Raw genomic sequence first — 27176 nt, forward strand, 5'->3', positions numbered from 1 at the left:
CATGGCTCTGAGCCACCTCACATCACACCACACAGAACCACAATCAGGTTCACTAAAGAGGGTATAGACCAGCTGGAAATAATGTGTTTTTCTAAACTGACTATGGTATGCATATGACATAGGGAATACTGTTTTGAACCAAACATGTGCCTTGATGTATGTGCAAAAATGACATGAAAAGATGGGAAGTACCCACGGTTCTGTGATTTGGATTTGTGATGCTGTGTTCATGATACTTTGTAATTGGCTGAAGTTCTTAACTCATTAGTGTGTCACATGTCTACTCACAAATGACTGTTCCTAGATATTGTAACTCAATGTGAAGAGTTGTCTAGAAAGTGTGCGGGAAGCGATGTGATATGTAGGTGGTACATGCTTGTTCCACACAGTGTTGAGAGGAGCTGGTCACTCACTCACTGGACTTTATTTCCACCAGAGTGTCAAGTGTTGAAGTCCTCGTACACACGATCCTCCACCCCTGTGAGGGCTTCAGCAGGGTCCAAGAGCCCGGGAACCACACGCCGCAGCAAGTCCCCTGGCTCAGGTATGGCGTCCATCAGCATCATCGTCATCATACATAGTGACACTCACACTCACACTCACACACACACTCACACACACACACACACAGACAGACAGACACACAGACACACAGACACACAGACACACAGACACACACACACACACACACACACACACACACACACACACACACACACACACACACACACATACACACACACATACACACACGCACCCACACACACACAATGATCAAAAAAGATGATAAAGCAATACTTGGCCCCCACAAGCAGTTCATCTAACACCTCCTGCTTAAAATCCAGAGAGCCAGAGGTTATTGAGGCCTACTGAAATCATCCTGAAAATTAGTTAAAAAAAAAAATAATAATAATAGCATAAAATGTCTTCTATTTCTTTCTTTTCTGCCCTTCACAGAGCTCTCTGTCTCTGTTCTGTCTCTCCCTCACAGTAGTTGACCAGTTTCTGTCCAGCATCTATCAAGGCATCCTGACACAGATGCTGATACTGTGTTAGTTGGGGGTTGTGTAAAATACCGCCTGAACAAATGAAATCACATTAAGTGATTAATATTTCATGAACTGTTTCTCTGCTATCAAGGTGTCATGACACTGGCAATGGCAACAAATTCATGTTTTATTAATAATGCATATCATGGAGCCATAGTGAGTTTAAAATTGTAAACCCGCCCCTCAAGGTCTCTTCATGCTTCCCTCTCCTTTTTTGTCAGTTGTTCATCTCCTGTCTCTCCCTTCTTGTCTATTCCACAGTGAGGAGATCCACAGGCTACTCCACCAGCAGTCAGTCACCTGTCAAGTCTCCCGGTAAGTAGATTCTCACAACATGATGCTTTAAATGAGCTGGTGTTGTTCCCATGTGCACAACTATTTGGCCACATAATATCACCTCTGTAAGGTCGTGCAGTGGAACAGGGCACCACACGCACTTGACAAATTCAATTCAGAAGCACGCCATCAAGAAGGAGACAAGAAGCTGGTTGTCACTCTCCACAGAGGTTGCTGGTCTCTGCACCAACCCTAATGCCCTATTCCCCCTGAAGCCTGACCACTGCTGCCCTCCACTGCCTCTCGTCCTGGGCCTCTGTCCTGCCAATCAGACAGCTCTATTTAAAGCCTGCCCTCTGGCCAGCATCCAGCCTGCAGTCATACATGGCATCTAATCTAGGGAGCGACTCAACCAGGCATCTTCAATTCAAATTATGCCTCTCAGTTAGGCAGGCCATATCGCTGGTTGCTCTAATTAAGGGCAATTATCAGCCTGTGTATTTGACTGGCCATAACATGGGACGTTTGACTGAAGCCACAGCCTGATCCAGCTGCTGCAGTGTGCAAGAGTCCATTTAGCTTTTGATCAGATTAATAGGACAGACTGGCGTGGCCTGAGCTTCTGGAGACTGGACCAAATGAGCCTGTAGGATCTGTCTGCCTCAGTGCCTGGCGTTAAGCTGCTTCTAGCTCCGACACACTTATTATTATTAGCATGTGACCCTTGCTGCCTTCTTGCGCAGAAATGCACTCATGTCATCTTTTTTCATCTTTTGGTTTATTTCAGAGGTGTGTAGTGAATTTGAGTTGCTAAGATAATACCCTGGCACCCTCATTCTGAAATGTTTCTCTCCCATGTCTCTTGAGGTTAAGCTGAGAAATAGTGACAGTATTTTCTTTGTCCCAGAGCAGCTGACCTCACATTCCCTAAACAACACAGCTGTTCTCCAGGGAAACTTTACAGACACTCAAGAGAAGAGGACTGCAGGGTTGTGCCCATGATGTCTGTGGAAATGGTTATGTAATGAAAGGTGCTGTTGTCATGATACCTTCTGTGTCCTTCCAGTGAATGGCATTCCAAGCAGTCAGATCTCTACACCTAAATCCACAAAATCCTCCAGCTCTTCTCCCACCAGCCCACGCAGTATGCGGAGCTTCAAGGTAAGCATATCTGGCAACCGGCCTGTAACCACGTCGACAGTTAGTCATGTGTACCAAGTGTATGCGTATCGCTTCAGTTAGCTCAGTTTCCGTTACCCTGACAATTTTAACTGTGGATCAATTGGACATCTAAAAACAGACACAAAAATATAGATACTGTAAAACATTGATAACTTCAATTATTTGTATTTGAAATCCAAGCAGGCTGAAGTGCATCTCATTCATCCTTGTTGTACAAAATGGCAACTTTGCCTGTGGGCCAAAGCTCTTAATGCCAGTGCACAGATAGAATTAGATCTTTTGTGTGGCCCACCGTTGCGTGACTAGGCCTGTTGGCACCTAAATGGGCTCTGTGAGTTTTCTCATCACTCCCAGACAAGATGACTGCCTCAGAACCAAAGTGTATGGGAGGCCAAGGGTAAATTTGATTGCGTAATCCTTTGACCTGTCCCTGAGGTTCCTCATAGCCCAGGAGTGGTATCCTAAAGGGCAGTCTTGCTATCAAACTGGGATGCTGCTATTTCAGGCTAAGACCTGACATTCATCCCCTCAGCTCATTAGGTCTAATTTTCTTGGGGAGTGCTAGGAACATGTTTCTTTCTGGTGAGAGATACTGTGAATGAATGTGATGATTCTGAAAAGTTCCATGTGTTGTGGTTTATGGAGAGCAGGTTGGTTTTATTAATCTGTAGTATTCGGCAGCAGGAGGCACTAAGGAAATGAAAGTGTCCATAACAGGATGGGAAGGATCAGGAATGCCTCAGGAGCACTGTTGGCTTCATGGATTACTCAGTGGCATGTTATATCAGACTAGTGCAGTGCCCGTAGGAATTATGCATTCTGTAGTGTTAGCAGACGTAGGTGTAGCTGTTGGGTAGTGTAATAGCAAGACATATTTGCACTCCACATTGGTACAGGTTACACTGAAGTATTATTGTGATGCATGTTTCCTTTTCATTAAGAAATGTTTTAATGTTGTATAGCCTTTTTGGAAATATACCAACAATTAAAGTTTGAGATTATGTAGTGGATGCAGTTGAATATAGATGTCAAAGTTGCTGTCTAAACTATAAACTAAATGTCATAAAGAAAGAAATTATTTAAAATGAAGTTATGATTGAAAAAGGATCACTTCTTTATTGTAAGGGTAAGTGTAGGGTAAGAATGGTCATGCAGTTGGACTCAAATGTAGGTTAATTTTATTGAATGTATGTACTGTACTGTATGACTTAGATGATGCTAGCTTTGACAGCCCACTCTCAGACAGATCGTAAGCTAATAATGTCCTTACAATGGGAACACAGTTTAAATACTCTGACTGGAGATGGCATTACTATCCCCCACCCGAATTCAGTGCAGGACTGGGAGGATAACATAACGACGTGGCTCAACATAACTTACAGCGAGATTTGCGCGTATTTCGTGGACTCCATAGCAACAGATGGGAAAGCAATGGACAATCTGAAAGCCTCCGAGGCTTATCAATATAAGCTACCATTTGTAGCGGTGTAGTACTCCACTCTTGCGTTGTATAGGCAATTTTACGCGACAAACCCTGGGCGGCGTTGTCTGGGAATTCCCCGCCCCTTCACTGCATTTCATTTGCTCAGTTAGTCTGGCCAACTCCTCAATGGAGGTCCACTTCACTCACGTAATTGGACACGCCTTTAACCAATCAGACCAACGATACTATACAACGATACAACGATCGGTAATAAAGCAAACGTATCTTTTTTCTGTATGAATTGTTCCAGAGCAGGTTTCTGTTCTATTTTCAAAGAAAACTTGCCTTTGAAATCATCCAAGACAGCCGCGAGAGCAGTATATAGTTTACTGTGCTTTTCTCTTAAGTTTCGCTTTTGTTACGGTAGACGTGGTTATTTTAAATCCGCCAATGGCGCGCCAGGTAGCCAAAAGCCAGTTTGTGAAACTTGAAGTGAACTGCTATCCTAAGTTTGCCAGACCCCCTTCAGAGGCTAAATCAAATTGGCCGGAGAAGAGGGGCGGGACTTCCCAGACTATGGGCGGCGCCCTCCACAAATGCATTTCACCTCTTTCTCTGAATTACTACAATACCCATAATGCCTCACTACCCATAGTGCCTACGGGAAACGATAACCCATAGTGCCTACGGGAAACGATAAAATACAAATATCTCGCGAACTATGAATTCAAAAATCTTCAAAATCAAGGATGCACAGGTTCATGACTCATGCGAAATCTCATAACTAACGTAATTAACATCAGGGAGATACGCCCTAGACTGACACACTGACTGACATACAGAGATTTCTGGATTTATAGATAGATGTTCAAGTTCAGCTAGATTGGCGGACTGGACCAGTTCCCTGGGAGGGCTATGGTTATTTACATTATGTAGTCAGCAATATAATAACACCTAAAAAGATGCTGATCAGGTAGAAACCGGAAACTGATTATTTTTGACTCTATATTGCTATCTGAAGAGATGGTCATTTTGCAGACTAGTGGTGGGAGTTCTGCTTTATCTATGCATCAGGGCAGACATGCCTGTATTTGGAGGCTTCAATGCAAACATTTTCTGTTTCAGTTGTGATTCCTAGAACTTGACTACAGTAACATGAATGTGTTTTCAAATGTTGACTGTAAGTAGGGGTAATGTGATCATTAGGTCTTTCCTCAGCCTTGAGTGCTCTGTCTCTGTCTGTGTGCTGATGGACAGTGTGAGTTTGCTGAACTCCAGATAAGGAGCGGAGGAATCTTTCAAGTAACTGGAAACCTGGTGAAGGATTGCATTTTATATTAATGTCAGTTGCCCCTCTGAAGATGCAAATGATTTATGGTTTTCAAGGCCATTGTCCTCTCATCGCAATAGCTGTGGGATGAAAGAGTGAGTGAATGTGTAGGAGTAGGAGGTGTCTCAGTGCCTCTTAGCACCTTGTACTTCCGTGGAGGCCAAAGCCTATTTTGGGCTTGTATGCATCACTGGCACAGTTACAGCATTATCTTCCCACTTGCTTTTAGTTTAGCTGCAACAGTCGGCTGAGGGAGCCTCCCAGATGCCCTGCTCAGGTACTGCAGCCTGTAGTCTTCAGAGTTGGCACTGCATCTCCCATCCCTGCTTCTGCAGTGCCATGCTGCTGCCCGGCTTTCCCACCCCCCTCTGCCCACAGATCTCATCAGATCACATGACATTGCCTTTGTGGCTTTGCCAAATATCTATGGTGAAGAACATCTAGATTGATAACAATGTAATGGTTCACCTGTGTGCATTATCCTCCGCTATTAACAGATTAATTGTCATGTAACCATTGATGCAGAAGTGTATTTTGGCTATAAGCGCAGCATGCTTGGCCAAACTACCATTAACAGCATATTTTTCAAAACAAATTCAGCTGCCAATTTCCTTAACATAATTATTGCTTTTAAATCACTTACACATGCTCTCTTCTTTATTTTCTATCAGTCTTGGTCTTGGCTCTTGGTGTGGAGGTCTCTGCTGCCCTGCTTCTGAGCATCAGTCACTTAGATGATTAGTTAAAGGGAATGATTGAAACAGATTCTCTGAGGCAGTGGGAGGATCTTTGTCAATTAGGCTGAACCCTGTTTAGAATGATGTCAGTGTTAAAGGGGTGAAGAAGTATGCTCTTTAAAAATAAAAAAGTAATGGTCATGCTATGCTGGACACTGCGCTTTTCATTTTTAGGCTTTCAGTTGGCTAAGTTAGCTGTCTCTCTTCTCCTTCTGCCTGTCTTTCTGTTGGCTAAGTTAGCTGTCTGTCTCTCTTCTCCTTCTGCCTGTCTTACTGTTGGCTAAGTTAGCTGTCTGTGTCTCTTCTCCTTCTGCCTGTCTTTCTGTTGGGTAAGTTAGCTGTCTGTGTCTCTTCTCCTTCTGCCTGTCTTTCTGTTGGGTAAGTTAGCTGTCCGTGTCTCTTCTCCTTCTGCCTGTCTGTCTGTTGGCTAAGTTAGCTGTCTGTGTCTCTTCTCCTTCTGCCTGTCTTTCTGTGTTTTTGTCTCTCATATTTACATCACACTAACTGTGCACCTATATTTCACTCTCTGCAGATTCCTCCACATCATACCTCAGCCTCCAATGTGAATGGTTCAAATGAACAGCCACCTTCTAACAGCCTGAGCCCTGAAGGTAAGGCTTATCTGACTCCTCTCTCTCTGTTTTCTCTCTCCCTCTCTTGCTCGCTCATTCTCCCTTTCTCTCATTTCTTCTCTTCTCTCTCTTCATTTTGCTCTGGCCAGCGTGGATGAAAAACCCACTCACCCAGACTGCGTCCCTGAGATGGCTTTTATGCCCTGGGAACACCACAGATTCTGGCTGCATGACGTGTTTATACAAATCTCTCTCCCCTGATTCTCTTTCTCTCTCACACACACACACACACACATACACACACACACACACACACACACACACACACACACACACACACACACACACACACACACACACACAAACACACACACACACACACACACACACACACACTCACACACACACACTCACACAAACACACACCCACCCACACGCACATACAGTGTAATGCTAAGACAAATCCGCAAAACCCATGAGCATAGCCTGATGAGAGAGTTGTGGCAATGTGACCTTGGGCAGTTCATCATCGGCATAGCACCCTCTGCTGTAAGACTGAAAGGCCTTTAAGCATCCAGCTTGCAGAGTTTTACTCTGAATGCTAGAGGAATTAATGTTTTAGGGAGGGGGTGATGTTAACCAGGGTGAAAAGAGCACTTATTTAGAAAGCCAGAAGCAAGATATTCAGACTCTCAGAAAGTAATGCAAGGGAATAACAGTGTACTCGAGCAAGTGGTCCTGAAGATTTTGCCTGAGTTATATTTCTGGAGTATTCCAGATTCTTTTCCTTCTTACACTCTGAGGTGAGCATGAGCTCTTGCATGAGCCCCTCAACATCTTTTCTCAAAGCAGGACTCAAGCCTTTCTCCCTGCTCTCTAAAACTGGTAATAAGGCAGGAAGCAGTTTTCAGGTGCTCAGTATAATCATTTCAGCTTTGATAATAATAACATTGCAAGTTAATCGGTTAATCTAGGACTCTGTTGATGGTAAATGCATTCTTTTCTCCTGTAGTTAATGGCAACAGAAATATGTCTGCATCAACCATTCTGGAAAAGTATAAAGTTGGGAAGGTCATTGGTGATGGGAACTTTGCTTTCGTAAAAGAATGTACTGAGCGGTGAGTCAACAAATACTCTTTATTCTGAAATATATCTCTATCTATCTATCTATCTATCTATCTATCTATCTATCTATCTATCTGTCTCTCTCTCTCTCTCTATATATATATGTGTGTGTGTGTGTGTGTGTGTGTGTGTGTGTGTGTGTGTGTGTGTGTGTGTGTGTGTGTGTGTGTGGAATGCACTTTGCTCCTGTAACAGTAGTAGAGTTACCTTATGATTTCTCTCTCCACAGCTCCACCGGCAAAGAGTTTGCTTTGAAGATCATCGACAAGGCTAAGTGTGCTGGCAAAGTAAGTGGGTTCACCCCGCCAATAGATGAACCCTGAAAATATGACCAGTGACCAGTGACCAGTTTCATGTTTACTTTCCTTTCATGTTTAAAAAAATCGACTTATATTTTACAAACTATTAACCATGTTGCATGTAACAGTTAGATGAACACTGAAAATGTGACCAGTTTCATGTTTCCTTTCCTTTCATGTTTAAAAAAAAATCGATTTAGGCTTAAATCCAGAAATCTCTGTGTGTCAGTCGTTAGTTACGTTAGTTATGAGATTTCGCATGTAGCTTATGCATGTCATGAACCTGTGCATCCTTGATTTTGAAGATATTTTAATTCATAGTTCGCGAGATATTTGTATTTTATCGTTTCCCGTTGGCACTATGGGTTATCGTTAGCCGTAGGCACTATGGGTAGTGAGGCATTATGAGTAGTGTAGTAATTCAGAGAAAGAGGTGAAATGCATTTGTGGAGGGCGCCGCCCAGGGTTTGTCGCATAAAATTGCCTATAGTGTTTGTGGAGGGCGCCGCCCAGGCTTTTTCGCGTAAAAGTGCCTATAGTGTAGGCTATTCATGAGGAACACACACTTCGATGAACACACACTTCGACGTCTGGCGTAGGCCTGCTCATCTGTAAGTAAATTTAACCTGTTTACGTTAATTGCTGTGGAATTAGCTAGCCTATTGACGTGCATCGAACTGATTCATTTTGAAAGTTGCATAGGGACCTATTCTTTGAAAGTTAGGGACCTATGTTTTATGCCTATTGACGTGCATCGAACTGATTCATTTTGAAAGTTGCATAGGGACCTATTCTTTGAAAGTTAGGGACCTATGTTTTATGGAATGACCCCCATTCACCCCTCCCCCCTAAAACCTGAAAGCCACTAATAGCCTACCTACTTACACAAATGTCTCTTACCTGTTTTCGTTGCTAGAATTACATCCATTTGATAGCATGTCAACAGGCAGGGGCTACGAGAGAGATTCTAGAAGTAAACTGCTTAAAATGGTTATAGTTGTTCTCATTCGCATGTCCGTTTGATAGCATGTCAACAGGCAGGGGCGCATGCAGAAAAAAGTTGTGAAGTAAAACAAAAAAACCTGCACGCACATTCACACACGCGCGCGTAATGTATATAATAAAGGCATATTTTTGTATGTATGAGACATGGGTCGTGGCACTTCTTCAGCAAATCTGTCTCCCTATTGAATTGCACAGTTAATATAAATTACATTCAGTTGACATAATCCCCCCCCCCCCCCCCCCCCCCATACATTTATGGTCTCTGTATACCTTTGAATCACACACATAATGTCAACTATATTTGTATTTTGGACCGTGTGTACAAGCCTAAAGCATTTCTTTGTAGGAATGAGACATGGATCATACATACAGTACAGTACATACATTCATTAAAATTAACCTACATTTGAGTCCAACTGCATGACCATTCTTACCCTACACTAACCCTTACAATAAAGAAGTGATCCTATTTCAACCATAACTTCATTTTAAATGATTTAATATTTTTCTTTATGACATTTAGTTTATAGTTTAGACAGCAACTTTGACATCTATATTCAACTGCATCCACTACATAATCTCAAACTTTATTTGTTGGTGTATCTCCAAAAACACTATACAACATTTAAACATTTCTTAATGAAAAGGAAACATGCATCACAATAATACTTCAGTGTAATCTGTACCTATGTGGAGTGCAAATATGTCTTGCTATTACACTACCCAACAGCTACACCTACGTCTGCTAACACTACAGAATGCATAATTCCTACGGGCACTGCACTAGTAAACTATTAACCATGTTACATCAGTGACCAGTTAAGATGATTAATAGTTTCTAAAATCTAAATCGATTTTTTTAAAACATGAAAGGTTTAACCTGAGGATAAGATTATTATTATGTGTTATGAATGGCTGCACACAGATGCAAAGTTTCTAGATATGACAAACAAATGCCAGTCCAGAAGGGGAACTGGAATGGTGATTCAAATGTAATTGATATCTGTTACTGCGCTCCTTTATGGTGGTTGTACGTACAGCCAGGTGACAGATGATATTGAACGCTTGTCTACACAAGCCAAATTTATGAGGGCATAACTTAGAATTATCCTTTAGGTTAGGATACATGCCAGAAGGTCTGAAGAAAGGTATTTTTCTGATTGTAATCTCTTCTTTTGCCAATTTGCACGAGTTATTGCTTGAAACATGATCTTAAATGTGAAATAAATTTGGCAGCTACTGAGTATGTGAATAATAAATACAGAAAGGGAATTTGTTTAGATACAGCAGACAACATGCCTGTGAACTTTTTCAGGGATTTTACCATCATTGGAATGAGAAATGATTTGTTGACCAAGTTTTATTGACACACAGGAGCACCTGATAGAGAATGAGGTCGCTGTGTTGAGGCGGGTGAAGCATCCCAACATCATCATGCTGATTGAGGAGGTGGACACTCCCACAGAGCTCTACCTGGTCATGGAGTTGGTGAAGGTGACACTCTCATACACAAACACTCCCCCCCCCTCACACACACACACACTCCCACAGAGCTCTACCTGGTCATGGAGTTGGTGAAGGTGACACTCTCATACACAAACACCCCCCCCACACACACACACACACACACACCCTCCCACAGAGCTCTACCTGGTCATGGAGTTGGTGAAGGTGACACTCTAACACACAAACACTCGCTTCCCCTCCCACTCCACGCACAGAGCTCTACCTGGTCATGGAGTTGGTGAAGGTGCAGCTCCTTGGCTCAGCATGAAGCTGTGTGTCGTACAGTCACTACCAGGAAGAGAGAACTTCTAACATTATGAGATTATATGTAGTTGAACATAGTATGTCTAAAATACTCAAGGTACCAATTTTAATCAATTTTTAGTAACATTGTTAGTTCAACAAACTAGTCAGACATTTACTTTTAATGTAGTGCAGACATTCCTTTGTGCATGGTGTACGTAGGTGTTTGATATGTCTGACATGCATTCCAGAAGCTGTAAAACATTTCATGTCTGCTCTTTCCAGGGGGGTGACCTGTTCGATGCCATCACCTCTTCCACAAAATACACAGAGACAGATGCCAGTGTCATGGTGTTCAACTTGGCAGGGGCCCTCAAGTACCTGCACCGAATGAGCATAGTGCACAGAGACATCAAGCCAGAGAATCTACTGGTGAGTCACGTTACAGATATTTGACCCATCTGATGTGAAGAATTATAAACCTGTGTCCCCTCTTCCCTTTTTGTCAAAGATTCTTGAAAAGGTTATCTTCAAGTAGGTTTCTAATTTTGTGTCTCAGAATAATTTGTAAGACCCAAAGCAGTCTGGCTTTAAAAGTGGTCGTTCTACTGAAACTGCTCTTTATCTGAGACTGAAGCATTGAGAGTGGCAAAAGTCTCTGCTCAGTCATCATTCTGATTTCACTAGACTTGCCAGCAGCCTTTGACTCAGTGAACTATAGCATCCTTCTCTCTGAACTGCTGTCTGAACAGGGATTTTCTGGGAAAGCACAGTTTGTTTGAATTGTACGTCAGTGGACATTCATTCAGTGTGTCCTGGCAGGGACAAGAGTCACAATCTTACTACCTCTCCCCTGGTGTACATCAGGGATCAGTGCTGGGACCCCTCTTATTTTATATTTACCTCCTATGGTGAGATAATTCGTTCCAATGGTTTCTCCGACCACAGTTATGCTGATGACACTCAGCTTTATTTGTCCACGCCCCTGATGTCTCCACAATATTGACTTGAATTTCTGCATGTCTCAGTGATATTTCAGTTTTGAATGAGGGACCGTCAACTTCAGCTCAATCTTTCCGAATGTGAGCTCCTGGTATTTCCAGCCAATCCGGCTATCCCATAAAATATTCAAATCAACCTTTATTTATACGGCTCATTTTATAGCAGGAGGTAACCTCCAATTTGGTTCATCGTCACTGACCCCAATTAAAACGTCTTGAAACTTGGGTGTTATGATTAATGACCAACTTCTTCTTTCTCAGAATGTGGCTCAGAATGTTGGTCTCTGATCAGCCAAAGAGGACCGATGTAACCCCTTTACTTGTAAACCTTCGATGGCTCCAGTAGCTACTAGAATTACATTTAATCTCTCACTGTCGCCTATAACCAGCTACTGGATCTGCACCAGCATATTTCAATTATGTGATTCAGCTTTATTCCCCCTCTCGCCCACTTTGCACCTCCTTCAGTTGTCTTATACATACTTGCCAAAGCAAGAGATCACAGTCGACTCTTTCTTCATTCGTGGTACCTCAGCAGTGGAATGACCGTGCTAGTGTGTGTGTGTGTGTGTGTGTGTGAGAGTGTATCAGAGTGAGTGTGTGTGTGTGAGTGAGTGAGAGAGTGAGTGTGTGTCGACTCTTTCTTAATTTGTGGTACCTCAGCAGTGGAATGACTGTGCTAGTGCTGCCCATTCCAGCGACAGCCTTGGTACATTCTAGAAGCATGTAGAAACTCACTAGTTCAGTTGTTTTCAACTTTACATTGTATAAATATAATCATAGTTTTGGTTATTATCATTATTAGTAGTATTATTAGTAGTATAGAAGTAGTAGTAATTGATGGTTTTCATTTAATAAGATAGTTCATATTGTTATATTGTTTATTGCTTATTTTTGTCATTGGTGTCTTTACTCAATGTTGTATGTAATGTTTTGTTATTCACTTTGGACAAAAGCCTCTGCTAAATACCTCAGCTATGATTAATAAACAATATTCTCCTGTAGACGCAACAGAGACAGACTGCTCTATGGAGGTTGGTTATTTGGGGTGGTGTTGGGGGAGTGTGCTCTCTCCACATCAACAGGGAAAAAATATTTCTAATGTGTGTGTGTTTATGTGTGTTTCAGGTGTGTGAGTATCCTGATGGCACAAAGTCCTTGAAATTAGGAGACTTCGGATTGGCTACTGTGGTGGAGGGACCTCTACATACTGTGTGTGGGACCCCCACATATGTGGCCCCAGAGATCATCGCTGAGTCAGGGTAAGAATGTCTGAAGGTGCTTTTGAGGAAGGGCATGAGAGCCAGGAACAGAGTCTGAACTCACACAAACTCAGATGAATTCATCTGTTCCTTTAAAAACGTTATATTATATTGCTGATGCTGTTGTGCTAGTAACAGACATAGAAATCTCATCTGGTGTAATATCTGCAACGTTTATAAAACCTGTTAAATGGTTTCCTTTTAAGAATAATGCAGTAAAATTAAAGTCACTTAATTACAAGAGTGCAGACAGTATACATCATTCTTGTTTCTCTTGATGTACTATCTGTGTGTGGTTGTCATAGTTACGGGCTGAAGGTGGATATCTGGGCTGCTGGTGTGATCACCTACATCTTGTTGTGTGGATTCCCTCCATTCCGCAGGTATACTGTGCAGCTCTCTACTCTAGTCTGATAGTGATTTAACACCTTAACTGTCATTTCTAATAGGATGTGTGAGAACACTGTCATACACACAAATACATACACATACACACGAGAGCACAACAGATCCTATCAGATCCACAAAAGGGTAGGGTACAGTAGATGGTACTAGTTTAGAATAAAAACGCTGTTAAACTATTTGTGTTGTGTTTGTGAATGCATATTGTAGCAGCTATATAATCCTCACTGCATGTTTTGTCGATTTGGTGGTTTTGTGATGATTCATCCAATATATTGGCACTGTCACTTTAAACGAAAATGAGAGTAAAGTCATTAGGTTTGAATTGTGAAGGTTCCATAATGTACGTCACAGTGGTGAGATAAGCGGTTACTTAAGGTGTTATCATATTCAAACTACCCTGCCTTACTGCATATTTGCATTCATGAACACAGGCAAGCATTTTCATAGCACAGTCATTTGAAGGTCAGCGAAAGAGCATGGTTATATCTAGAAACGTCTGTAGATTGGTAGGATTTTACTACTGTGTATCATTACGGTTATGAAGCAACACTCCCACACTGTACACACTCCCACACTGCACACAGTGCACACACTCATCTTATCCAAACACACCGCTTGCATTTATTGTATCTATGTTTATGCTGGATATGTCTCCAGTGAAAATAACCTTCAGGAGGACCTGTTTGACCAAATTCTACTGGGTCGCTTGGAGTTCCCCACTCCTTACTGGGAGAATATAAGTGCCTCTGCTAAGGTGTGTATTAACACATAAATACACACACACTCGTTCACGTACACATGTTAACATGTACACCAGAATATCCACTCATCCGTGCACACACACTCACTTACCCATTCTGTCCTCTTCCTGTGTCTCAGTTCGAACAGGGTCATGCAGATGAGTGTATCCATACTGTAGTGTGTGTGTGTGTGTGTGTGTGTGTGTGTGTGTGTGTGTGTGTGTGTGTGTGTGTGTGAGTGGAGCGGAGCGCGGGGGCTTTGGTTTGGGTTGTTCCACATCTTCCACATCTTTGTGTGTGTATCTTTGTGTGTGTGTGTGTCTTTGTGTGTTTGTGTGTGTGTGTGTGTGTGTGTGAGTGTGTGTGTGTGTGTGTGTGTGTGTGAGTGGAGCGGAGTGGAGCGCGGGGGCGTTGGTTTGGGGTGTTCCACAGTCTTCCTCTGGCAGCAGATATTTGAGCACAGGGTCCCAAGCATTAATTAGATTCCCTGCTATTACTGCAGCAGGGCGAGCAGCACCAGGACAGCGTGTGCTGACAGAAAGAGAGAGACGCCTCTGAAAGGACCACTCCGGGTGCTTAAACACACCCTGTCACATCCACAGTGTCAAATCCACAATTACACACCACAATCACCCACACCCACTTTCCATGGAGCCAAGGCTGTGTTTCAGACATGAATGCTGTGTTACATGAAACTCAAGTAAAACTGAAATGAATTTGACCGGAGGCTTTTTGTCTTTCAGGAGCTGATTGGCCACATGCTTCAGGTGAATGTGGAGGCCAGGTTCACTGCAGAGGATGTGCTGATTCACCCCTGGGTCACGGTAAGAGTGTGGACAGCTTAAGTGGTACGCTGGGATTCTTGTAGTCGTGTGTGAGAGCATGCAATGCAAGAGCTTTGTTGATCCCTCTTGTTTTTGCAGGTAGAAGTGTGTGTGTGCGTGCGTGTGTTACGTGTTGTAATCAGATGTATTTTGTAGCAGGAGGATGCTGCTCTGAGGAACAACACAAGGATTGAGGTGACAGGTAAACTCAAGACTCATTTTAGCAACAGCAACACGCCGAAGCCCAACAGCACATCCGCTGGAGTGTCCGTCATCATGGTAAGCATACAAACGGAAACGCGTGCGCACACACACACACACACACACACACACACACACACACACACACACACACACACACACACACACACACACACACACACACACACACACACACACTATGACTTGTGGCCCACAGCACTCAGTGTGTGAAGTGAACAGTCATGTCCACTGGAGGGCCCACAGTGCCCCCACACATGAGTCACTTCCTTACATAAGAGCTCCATCTTAAAGAACAGCACAGATTACATGGCATTATGGGAAAAGCTGCAGTGTATTTCTCTGTGTAATGATATCATTCATGTTCGTGGGGAATGTGGCATTACGTCTAAGAAGCTCTGGGACATCAGGCTTTTCAAGCTGCTGATTGAGGCTCTAAAAACCTCAGACCCCACCCATGACCCTGAGTAGATTCTCTCTGTGACTCGGATGAAAGGGAGGTCTCTGGTCCATGTCCCCATCTTTACAGAGTTCATTTCCTGCTTTGAGACTAGACTAAAAGTACATCCGTCTACCCTAGTGTAGACTGTCAGTGGAATAGCCCTGTTAGTGGACAAGTGTTTTTAGACCAGGAATCCTTTACAGTTTGTTACAGTGGTTATTTTGATTTCTGTGAACATGACCCCACCGTAAGTCGAGCATTTCATCATCATCCTGTAGAACCAAGTTCTCCACCCTCACTCCATCTCCAGTCACCCCCCTTTCACATCCATACATGCCTCCTGGTAGGCTCTGTATGATGACAGCATGCCAGTGGACTCAGGAGGGGTTAGGTAGATACCCAATGAGTGCTGATGAAGTTCAGTGCATTTTCATACAGGCTCAGTCAGCACATATTTTGTTTATTCATATAACGCAGGCACTATGTCATCTCACAGAGTTTACCAAGTCATAGTCACCATTTATTTTTCCTTAGCAGTGGTAGATTTAGTCGCATGTTAGACTGTTTGTGAATGTTGTCAAATATCATATCATCTTAGTTTCATTTTGTGTTGTTCTTGACCGTGGGAGCACTTCCTCTGTGTTCTTGGGGTTATGCCGTTATCTGCCATTATTTCCTTTAAAAGCACAAGAACCCCAAGAATGTGAGATGTGCTTAGTCAGAACGTATACACACACCAGTGGCAGCATTCACAGCCAGCACGGATTCTGACCCCAAAATCTGGACACCTGTCCTATTAGGCTTATGGTACAGGCCCCCGTGAATTGCTCTGACAAGAGCCTAGGAGTTTACAGTTTCCTATCAAAAGCCCTTCATAGGACAGAAACCCTGTGTGTTTTTGGGGTCTCAGTCATGGTGGGAGTTTGATGTGCTCTGGATCTTGTTTGACAGTTTGAACTGTGAGGGGGGGTCAGTCCTGCGCCCCTCTGCCCCACCTCCACACACCCCTCTCAGGACCGCAGGAGCAGCCTGGAGCTGGATGTCTGGTACCTGCCCCCAGCCCCTTTCCTCTCCTCTCCTCTTGCAGTGGGCTCCAGCCCAGCCTGGCCCTTTGACTTAACCTCCTCTGGCCAGCTTGGCTCTTTCTGACTCCTAGTGTAATTTCGCTGGCCTGCTCCTCAGTGCAGGGAAAGACTGTGACTGCCTCTTGTGTAGTTCTTTGCACCTCTCACCTTTTTTCCTCTCAGCCTCCTCCCTCCACTCACTCCTCTCCTCTCCTGGTGGTGTTTGTTTTGTTTTGTTTTGTTCAGTCACTTCTAATATGGTGGGATTCACTGCTTCTGAGTGGTTGTGAAATGTCACTGCAGTGTTCTGGGGTGTCCTGTTCTCTCTTCTGGCTGTATCTGGGGCATGAGAGGCCGTGTAACAGCGCTAAGTGTACCACCGCTGCTGACTCGGCTTCTAATATAAGGGCAGGGCTTTACTCTGCGTACCTACCTCTCTATCAGCATCTGTCTCTTTGTCCTTGTTTCCCAAAAGGTCATTGACATCGGCAGTTCTCTCAACTTTATTCAGTTTTTAATTAACACTCTGAGTGACTTCAGTTAATACCGTTATTGAAACATTTAGCATTTTTCTCAGTGCTTCTTCTTTGGCACACTCATGCACCTTATCCTGCACTGCCCTCTTGTGGTGAAAATAAGAATTGCAGGTTACCATTATCTTGTCGAGGACACAGAGTGTGGTGATAGAGAGGTATGCCAACAGAAATGCTTATTGCCTTGGACAAAAGACATACCTAGACACACAAAATCCAGAGGTTTCTTACTGCAGCACCTAACTACTGTTTGCTCATACAGACTGGTTCAAAGTCAGCCATCCCTATCTGAGCTCTATGCAGGCCATTCTGAGAGAACCATTGACGGTGGTCCTGGGTCAGCATGTAGGGGCATACAGTCACTCTTAGTCCTCTGCTGTCATGAACTGTTTGTGCCCAGTTGAGTAAGACTAGTTTCTGTCCCTCTGCTTTCTCCCTCTCCCCCGCCCACTCGCCTGCATTACCTTCCTCTGGTTAGCTCCAAGGCAATGGTATGTACTAACACTCACGCGCTCTGCTTCACAACCAACGCTTGCTGCGTCACCATACAACTCACTAGAACACTCGGGGGGAAGTGAGAAATGTGCCACAGTGCGATTCCACATCATGATTTGTGACCCGGTCAATGAACAAAAGCACAGCCTTCTAGCTGCATCAATTTAGATCAATTTTGGCAACCAGACTCCTTTATCCCGCAATTGAGCTTGTCGGTTCCCATTGTTCCCTGAGTCATGTGTCGTGTCACCGCCAGATGGCACTTTCTCATTCTGCCCCCCACTGAGCATGCTTAATGGCGTTTAGATCTGCTGCTTCATTATGTTGGTGTGTACAGTGTGCTCTGGAAGTTTGATTAGTGAAGTCACTTCTGACTTAGCATCTTACCCATCAGTCTCATCCTGTTAGTGCCATAGCCCCTCTGTGGAGCACTAGGCTTCTGTCTCAAGTTGACAGGGAGAATCTGTAGGACAAATGAACTGAATTGGTACGGCCATTTAAGGTGCTGTAAGCGATGCTTGCATTTCTTGCGAACATCTTGTTAAGTAATTGGTGTGCGATTATTCTTGTTTATTTGAAAATGACAAGATGTGTTTATACAGCTTGACCATGTTGAAACTTTTGCCATAGTTTACACACCCCAGTAGAGTCCCAGAGACAAAGAGTTTTTTTTCCCATATCACTGTATATCTGTGTTCATACCAGCAGTCAAAGCTTAGACGATTCAGTGGAAGCCCAACCAAAACCATATTGCTTACAGCACCTTAAAGCACACCTGGCTTGTATAATATGAAGTTATATTAGTGACAGCACATGTGCATTTCACTCAACACTAAAAGAATGAACAGGGAAGTCAGTTGTTTCTGTACTGCAGTCAGCTGTGGTTTAGAGCATCATTTGATAGGTTGTGTCTGTGTTGTTAATGTGTTGTCTCATGTTTGTCTTACTGTGCTCTGAAGAACACAGCACTAGATAAAGAGAACATCCAACTTCATCCCCATCGCCAGGACAACAGCCTCCCTTCCCCTGCCTCTGCGCACTCAGAGAATATCTCCTGCTCTGATCAGCCACAGAAGACCCTTGTTTGTGAGCGTGCAGCAAAAGCATCCCACTCTGTTCACTGGGAGAATCTGCCATCAACTTCTGAACCTGAGACAGACCATCCCTCTACCCCCTCACCATACAAGCCCTCTGTACCTGAGCCAGACCATCCCTCTACTCCCTCACCAGACAAGCCCTCTGTCCCTGAGACAGACCATCCCTCTACTCCCTCACCAGACAAGCCCTCTGTATCTGAGCCAGACCATCCCTCTACCCCCTCAGCAGACAAGGCCTCTGTACCTGAGACAGACACGCCCACTGTACCTGAGACAGACACGCCCACTGTACCTGAGACAGACACGCCCTCTGTACCTGAGACAGACACGCCCTCTGTACCTGAGACAGACACGCCCACTGTACCTGAGACAGACACGCCCACTGTACCTGAGACAGACACGCCCACTGTACCTGAGACAGACACGCCCTCTGTACCTGAGACAGACACGCCCTCTGTACCTGAGACAGACACGCCCTCTGTACCTGAGCCAGACCATCCCTCTGCCCCCTCACCAGACAAGGCCTCTGCCCCCTCCACCGATGAACCCATGGCACCTCCAGCTTCTTCATCAGAGGAGAGCCCCCCCTCTGTGTCCCAGGAGAGCAGTGAAGTTTCTGCCGCTGCTGTGGCCCCTGCTCCCCCTCCTGCCTACCCCCTCCCTCCCCCTGCCCCCGAAACCTTCTGGCCTCCCGCACCCCCGTCCCCTACCATCTCCTTCCCAGAGCCCCCTCTATGCAGCCTGGAGTATGAGAGTCCCTCTCATGCCTGGAAGCTGCTGCGAGAGGAGTAGGCCCATAATTAACCCTGATGGCCAGGAGAGCTAAGCTTATTTATCCTTATGTTAAGGTGTGACCACAATGTATATATACAGTGGTCGCATACAATTATCTATAATAAAAATGAGCTTCAGGGAGAAGGCCAACTTCCCCAGCCAAAGGTCTCAGATCAAGCTGAGCACAATGAAAGGCTCCCCACTGCATGGATTGCATCTGCATGTTCAGCTCCATTCCAATTTCAGATCCCTTTAACGCTTTGGCTATTTTCCATATGCCTGACACAGGCTCTTTTAGATTGTTACCAGACCCAGCCCTCTATCATACAGATAAAGTTAGCTATGAACATTCATTAATTCTTTTAGAAAACCTAACTTATGGAAATCGTTTTTTTTAAGACATTGTTACCGTAAAATTAAATGGAACTTTGGAGACCACCTATTTCCACATGGACCTTCAGTTCCCCGAACAGAATAATTAGGTTCCTACGTATCCGGACTCCACTGGAGCAAAGTGCCAACGCCTTTTAGGACGTGTGGATAACCCGTGACGGCGGGTTTGGGAGTCAGGCGTGCCTAGTGATGGATAAGCCACAGAGGGAGTCCCACTGGCTACGAGCCTCGTCCCGCCCATTCTACCAGCTGACCTGTCACTCCAGCATGAACATGAGACGTCAAATGGTCCCTCCTATTCCCTAAGCATTAAGGCAGGACACATATTAATATACAATTATATCTATTCGTTAGGAGATACTTTTATTCATCATGGTCAGGGTTTACATTTGTATCAGAACATAATGCTCATTCAAAATCCATGACATTAGTGTAAGTAGCACCATGTTGTACTTGGTGAGTTACTGAAACACAATTACAGCATCTATGTCTAAAACACTGTCAGCTTCTTCAAAGAAATGTACAACACTGATTATCTCTGCAAAGGGTGACTGGAAAGGAATTCGCAGTCATTCATTACTGGACCTTACCACGGTCCTTCATCACAAGACACGTTAAATAGTGGATGAGCTATTTTTCTATGTCTTGATTGACTGATTGTATATATGTGAATTTGTACTTGAGAGCATTTGAAAGATGATCAAGTCGTATGAATAGACAATGTGAGTTAATCCTCGTTGATGTGACCTTTTACTTCTGATTGTGTTTTTTTGTTTTTTTTTGCTCCTGGAAACTATGCTTGAATGTGCTGATTGTGATGACGCGTTTTAGAGGTGAATACGTGAGTAAGGGTACTGCTAGAGCAAACCTACTGTAGAGGCTTACAAAGCAAACACGACCACAGGATAATCAGGCCCCTCGTTTTGATGAAAAAGTAAGAGAGGGAATACCATAGTATTTTTGTAAATATCTGATTTTTCCTGATGATTCTGGACACCAGTCTGATTTCCATGAGGAGGCTGTGCCTGCCTCTGCTGGGTGTCCCGTGCGGTGTGATTTTGATCAGCATTCTTCTTGCCTCTACATATGAGTGATGGGGCCTTGGGAACATTAAGTTCACCTGGCCGTAGGACCAATTCAGGATCCATACACATTTGTCTAATTCAGTTGTGCTGATTACAAAAGCGTTAATAGTGATTATTATACTGTGAAGTTGTTCTTACTTAGACTATCTGGATTCTATTTTGAAGGCTGAAATCTGAAAGCCTGTTTTGATTTCTTCTGTGGTTTTCTGCTCTTTTCTCAAGGAATTTTTAGCTGCATGCAAAATTCCTCTTCTGCAACATAACACATTTTAGTGTGTGTGTAGCTGCTAAGTCACAGTGGTGGGCTCCAGTGTTAGGCACAATCTCTTGCTACACTGCTTTCACAGTTCTCCCAGTTTTCTCTTCAACACTTGCAGTTATGCTTTATGTGCGAGGGATCCTTTTTTCAAGAGGAAGGTGTGAAGTGTGTGTGCAGCCCCTTTTTTTCAGTGTGATGATCTTCTTGGCCTAGAACTTTGGTTGTTTCATTTTGTAATAGGAATTCATCAAGAACTTCATTAAATGCAATAAAAAAATCTCTCAAATGATTTCTCATGTTCTCAATACCTCCAATGATTTCTCATGACCTTTCTTTGATGTGTTAAGTAGTGGTTCACACCGATACGTGATCAGAAATGTGTAAACATATTACAGACTGCCTTTCTATTGGATACAGCTGATAACACCTAATACATGATACGCTGTAACACAACTCAAACCAATAACTGCTCCAAATAACACTTCAGAAATCAAGTTCTGATACAAAACTCCATTTTATTGTTTTGACTCATCACACAAATCAAAAAGACACTCATTGGAAATGGACTGCCGTAGAGTTGTGTGACAGTAAAACAGCAGTTCTTTTTGTCAGTCATCGTTAATCACACATCTGTCCAATCAAACCGAGGAATGTTGGTCCATGGATAAGATCTGTGCAGGACATGGGATGAAGGGATACATCTCACCCCCTGTGCTATCACCAAAAAGAGGGAGGAGTATGCACACCACTTATTGCATGGAAGTTCGGGTGTGTGTGGGAGGCTGTGAGCTATGACACCGACATTTAGAGCGGAAATGAGAGTGATTAAGAATGAGCCTCCTACTGTCAGAGCCATGATTACCACATCACAACCTCGTCCCACTGCCACCTCACCTAGTACACAAACACGACTACACACACACACACTACACAATCTCATTAAAGGGCCCTCTCGCTCTGACAGGTCCTACACTGACATGCTTCAAGCGCATCCTGCCCCCCCCCCCCCCGCGCCCCACCCCCCTGTCTCTTAAATAAAACAATATTTGAAGTATTGCAAAATACAGTTTGTGCAGCAAGGAAAGATATGCCAGCAATTAGGCAGACAGTAGAGAAGAAGGTATACTCTATTCAGAGATGAGTATGCAGCTCCAGTACACTAAGAGCTCCATCTGAGTCACTTCAGTCAGTCAGTCAGTCTCCTTTAAACCACACCCCTACAGCAGCAAAACAAAGCCAGAAAGAAAGACATCCCCCAAAAGAACACAGCAACTGAAAAATCACTCACCCCAAGAAGTACACAAATATATGGAATCTATATATGGACTATAGATGCAAATATAGTCATCTAGCTATTGACCACTCCAGCCCTTTATTTTTGGTGGGCAGAGGTGAAAATAGACGTTTACAGCTAAAAATAGATTTATTTCAATGATAGGTATATAACCCCGCCCCTAAGATTTAATATTATACGAAACATCATAAGGTCTACAAAATATAGCAATGCCCTTTTAAAAATAGTTTGCTTTTCAAACTTCTTTCGAGAGATACATTCAGAACTTCAATATGTATTCAGAATAGTGCCTCTGAGAGCCATGGCAGGATTGTGGTTTCCGTGGCCAGTGCTGTTGCCATGGTGAATCATGTTTGTCCTATGGAGTGCTGGTCCCCTTAGTAACGAGTCTGGTACTCATGGTGCCACCGGTTGAAGTCGTTGTAAAACAGTACGATGCTGCCAGACGCCATGCCTGTTATGATGCACCTGTAGAGAGAGAAGAGAAAGAAAAGTTCTTACACAGGCCTGGACTGTCTCCGTTTCTAGGAAGAAATCAGTTTTCAGGTTTTTAGGGAGTTTGGCAATTTGGCAACATTGTGCAAACATTACTCCATTTGAATGATTTCTTTGTGATGTAGTTTACCAGAATCACTAACGGTTAATGTGACTGGTGTCACTTGTGATTGGACTTTATAGTTTTTTGATGTTTTTTTAAAAGAAGTCATTCTATTATAGTCATTATAGATCACATAAAAAGCTTACACAGTTTATCATATTAGTATATCCTCTCTATGTTGCATAAACCAGAAAATCTATTTTTACAACAAGGATAGTATTTGGCCATATCCAGCTGCACAGTCAAACAAGAACAGGGTCTTTTTAGGAACTAATCAAATATACCCAATAATGGGCCTCATTGCCAGAGTGGTACAAAGAGCTTCATCACAGCGCCAGACTCAAGACAAATGTGACCCGGTAACAGCTCAATGGTACATAGTTTCTCTATTAATTTACAGGCTAATGGTTCAACATGAAAAACATGTGCACACAAAACTGCAAATGCACACAGAATTTCACCCATGAGGCCCAAGACACTGACACACACTGTACCTCTACTGTACCTCTGGTCGTGGGACATGACACACACTGGGCTCTATGCTGGGGTCTACTGTACCTCTGGTCGTGGGACATGACACACACTGGGCTCTATGCTGGGGTCTACTGTACCTCTGGTCGTGGGACATGGCCATGGAGCGGATGCCTGCGTCACAGCCTGGGTAGGTGAAGAGCTGCTTCATGTCGTGCACCTGCCACACGCTCAGGACACCTGCATCTCCCCCACTCAGCAGGTACTGGCCGTCCTTACTCAGCATCATGGCCTGAAACACACACACCACACATTCAGCATCATGGCCTGAAACACACACACCACACACTCATCATCATGGCCTGAAACATACACACCACACATTCAGCATCATGGCCTGAAACACACCACACATTCAGCATCATGGCCTGAAACACACACACACCACACACTCATCATCATGGCCTGAAACACACACACCACACACTCAGCATCATGGCCTGAAACACACACCACACATTCAGCATCATAGCCCGAAAAACACACACCACACACTCATCATCATGGCCTGAAACACACACACCACACACTCAGCATCATGGCCTGAAACACACACACCACACACTCATCATCATGGCTCGAACACACACCACACATTCAGCATCATGGCCTGAAACACACACACCACACACTCATCATCATAGCCTGAAACACACACACCACAAACTCAGCATCATGGCTCGAACACACACCACACATTCAGCATCATGGCCTGAAACACACCACACACTCATCATCATAGCCTGAAACACACACACCACACACTCATCATCATGGCTCGAACACACACCACACATTCAGCATCATGGGCTGAAACACACACACCACACACTCATCATCATAGCCTGAAACACACACACCACACACTCAGCATCATGGCTCGAACACACACCACACATTCAGCATTATGGCCTGAAACACACCACACATTCATCATCATAGCCTGAAACACACACATCACACACTCAACATCATGGCCCGAAACACACACACCACACACTCAGCATCATGGCCTGAAACACACACACCACACATTCAGCATCATGGCCCGAAAAACACACACCACAAACTCAGCATCATGGCCTGAAATACACACACCACACACTCAGCATCATGGCCTGAAACACACACCACAAACTAAGCATCATGGCCTGGAAGAGACACCAAACACACTACACACACACACAAACACAAACACTCAGCATCATGGCCTGGAAGAGACACCACACTCTCAGGAGGGGTCGGCACCACATGTCCTGTTGTACGAGTTAAAAAAGAATGGATCAATCATGCTATGCTTCAACACACACACCCACACCCACACCCACACCCACACACACACACACACACACACACACACACACATATACACACACTCCTGGGTGATAGTACTGATGCTGTGGCTCCTGGGTGTTAGTACTGAATCTGATGCTGTGGCTCCTGGGTGTTAGTACTGAATCTGATGCTGTGGCTGCACATGGAGACGAGGAGTTGATCCCTCCACAGCAGAGCAGACATGTGCACATGTGCAGTCAGCCTCCTGCTCACAGGGCCTTTGAAGTTGCCTGGAGCAGATCCATAAAAGTGATAAGCATCTCGGCGGCCTGCTGCCTCGTGCTAGTGCTCTGTTATGGGGCAGTGAGTGATGAATGAGGGCTAGTTGGCCCTGGCGTCTGATTAGAGGGCTGGGCTGCAGGGCCACAGGGCCTCTGGATGCTGTGTGTAGGGGGGCAGCATAGCCCTCTCCTTTCCACAAAGCCCCACAAGCCAGGGCCCGTCCCTGCGTGCTGCTCGACAGCGAGCCAATGGCAGGCGTCTGCGGCTACGGCTCAGCGGTCTCCCGCAGTGCTAGTCCAGCTGAGAGGGGAGAGATTTATTCTGTTCATCTGGTCTTTCCTGTGCTCACAAGGAATGTGTTACACTTTAAAGTGTCCCCAGGGAAACGGGGATAATATATGGCATGAAAACCTGCGGGGTGCATTTTTTTTTTTTTTTCTAACAGAGTTCACTCCACAGAACAAACCAACTGGGAGTTGAAGCTAATTCATGTGGTAACAGACACTTTCGAGATGACAAGATAACATGCTAGTCAGTGCCTGACCCTGATTACTGACTGATCCGTTACAAACAACTCAACAAGCTAAGCCTCACTTTCAATTCCAATCAAGGGAGAATTTACAAGCGTCGGCTGCATGATGACATGAGGTTTTACGCTAACTAGATGGAGAGAGAAAGAGATAACTACATTTACATTTAGCAGACGCTTTTGTCCAAAGCGACGTACAAGGGAGAGAAAAGTCAAGCTAAGAGCAATAAAAACCTGGTGTAACAATAAATACTTTTTTTTTTTAAGAAATAGAAAACGACATAGAGAGAAAACGAAGTGCGGGACTGTCACTGCTTAAGTGCCAAGTTAAGCCAAGGTGCCAGTTAGAAAGGGAGGTGCTCTCTGAAGAATTGGGTCTTCAAGAGCTTCTTGAAGGTAGAGAGGGACGCCCCTGCTCTGGTAGTGCTAGGCAGGTCGTTCCACCAACGTGGAACTACAACTGAGAATAGTCTGGATTGCCGTGCTTGCACAGGCGGCAGTGCCAGACGATGCTCACTGGATGAGCGCAGCGTCCTGGGTGTTACATTTGCCCTTACAAGAGCATTTAGGTAGGTGGGAGCAGACCCAGTAAGTACTCTGTAGGCAAGCATAAATGACTTGAACTTAATGCGAGCAGCTACAGGCAGCCAGTGGAGCTCAATGAGTAGCGGAGCAATAAAGACACATTCAACAAACAAACACACTTTGTTATGTCATTGCGGGGCATAAAACTATAATCATTTAATGAGCTGTTTGGAGGTAACCCTATCCTTAGTGTCGTCTTGGCTGACCACACGGCCTTGGAGAAATGAACAGCACCACATTAGGAAGCAGCACAGCGGAGTGCAGCTTTGAGCCTGTAGAGCAACTCCTAATCACTATCCCATTTAGATGGCCTGTCCATCACCACTGACTATGCACAGCTTTAACTCTGATCAGGGATCAAATGAATGAGCTTGTAAAGGATGGGCATGAGTCATAGGAGGGCTGAGTTCTGATCTGGAATCAGATGTCACCATTCTATTGCCTACACTGTAGGCTCTACAGCGACCTGCTGATCGGCTGCATGATGTTTATGAGAAACACAGGGAGAAATCCATCATGGCGATGGGTCTGTCAGATCAGCATCCAAAAGCCTAGACAGGGACTGGTGTAAGGGGAGGATTGGGAGGAGGAGGAGGAGGAAGAGGAGGAGAAGGAGGACAGCTGTGTGTGTGATATCTGTGTAATTGTGTCTTAAATTACACTGCGGCTTCTCTCATCTCAGTTTTTGGTGAGAGATGCCTTGTGAGGTCAGAGGACACTGGCAGACGTTCATTAAATTATG

At 44.3% G+C, this 27176-nt stretch overlaps 2 protein-coding genes across 2 annotated transcripts in view; one reads left to right on the forward strand and one right to left on the reverse strand.

The window, feature by feature from the left end:
• The window catches only part of dclk2a (doublecortin-like kinase 2a), a gene marked incomplete at its 5' end in the record, with an annotated part of 58410 nt that extends 38052 nt beyond the window's left edge, over positions 1–20358 (forward strand). Inside the window, 16 exons of the mRNA XM_080836688.1 lie at positions 437–544; positions 1311–1364; positions 2392–2486; positions 5490–5537; positions 6530–6608; positions 7582–7687; positions 7924–7981; positions 10373–10492; positions 11033–11179; positions 12877–13010; positions 13316–13393; positions 14073–14169; positions 14899–14979; positions 15136–15258; positions 18692–19189; positions 19352–20358. Of these exons, the coding sequence (XP_080692814.1) occupies positions 437–544; positions 1311–1364; positions 2392–2486; positions 5490–5537; positions 6530–6608; positions 7582–7687; positions 7924–7981; positions 10373–10492; positions 11033–11179; positions 12877–13010; positions 13316–13393; positions 14073–14169; positions 14899–14979; positions 15136–15258; positions 18692–19189; positions 19352–19621 (2096 nt within the window). The 3' untranslated portion in view covers positions 19622–20358. The remainder of the gene's footprint in view (positions 1–436; positions 545–1310; positions 1365–2391; positions 2487–5489; positions 5538–6529; positions 6609–7581; positions 7688–7923; positions 7982–10372; positions 10493–11032; positions 11180–12876; positions 13011–13315; positions 13394–14072; positions 14170–14898; positions 14980–15135; positions 15259–18691; positions 19190–19351) is intronic.
• A 2056-nt stretch (positions 20359–22414) lies between these two features.
• Positions 22415–27176, reverse strand: part of lrba (LPS-responsive vesicle trafficking, beach and anchor containing) — a 222424-nt gene continuing 217662 nt past the window's right edge. The window contains exons 55-56 of the mRNA XM_080837053.1: positions 23844–23995; positions 22415–23102 (exon numbers count right to left, since the gene is read on the reverse strand). Coding sequence (XP_080693179.1) covers positions 23012–23102; positions 23844–23995 — 243 coding nt within the window. The 3' untranslated portion in view covers positions 22415–23011. The remainder of the gene's footprint in view (positions 23103–23843; positions 23996–27176) is intronic.

The sequence above is a fragment of the Sprattus sprattus genome (assembly GCF_963457725.1).
Source record: "Sprattus sprattus genome assembly, chromosome: 4".
Taxonomy (NCBI): domain Eukaryota; kingdom Metazoa; phylum Chordata; class Actinopteri; order Clupeiformes; family Clupeidae; genus Sprattus; species Sprattus sprattus.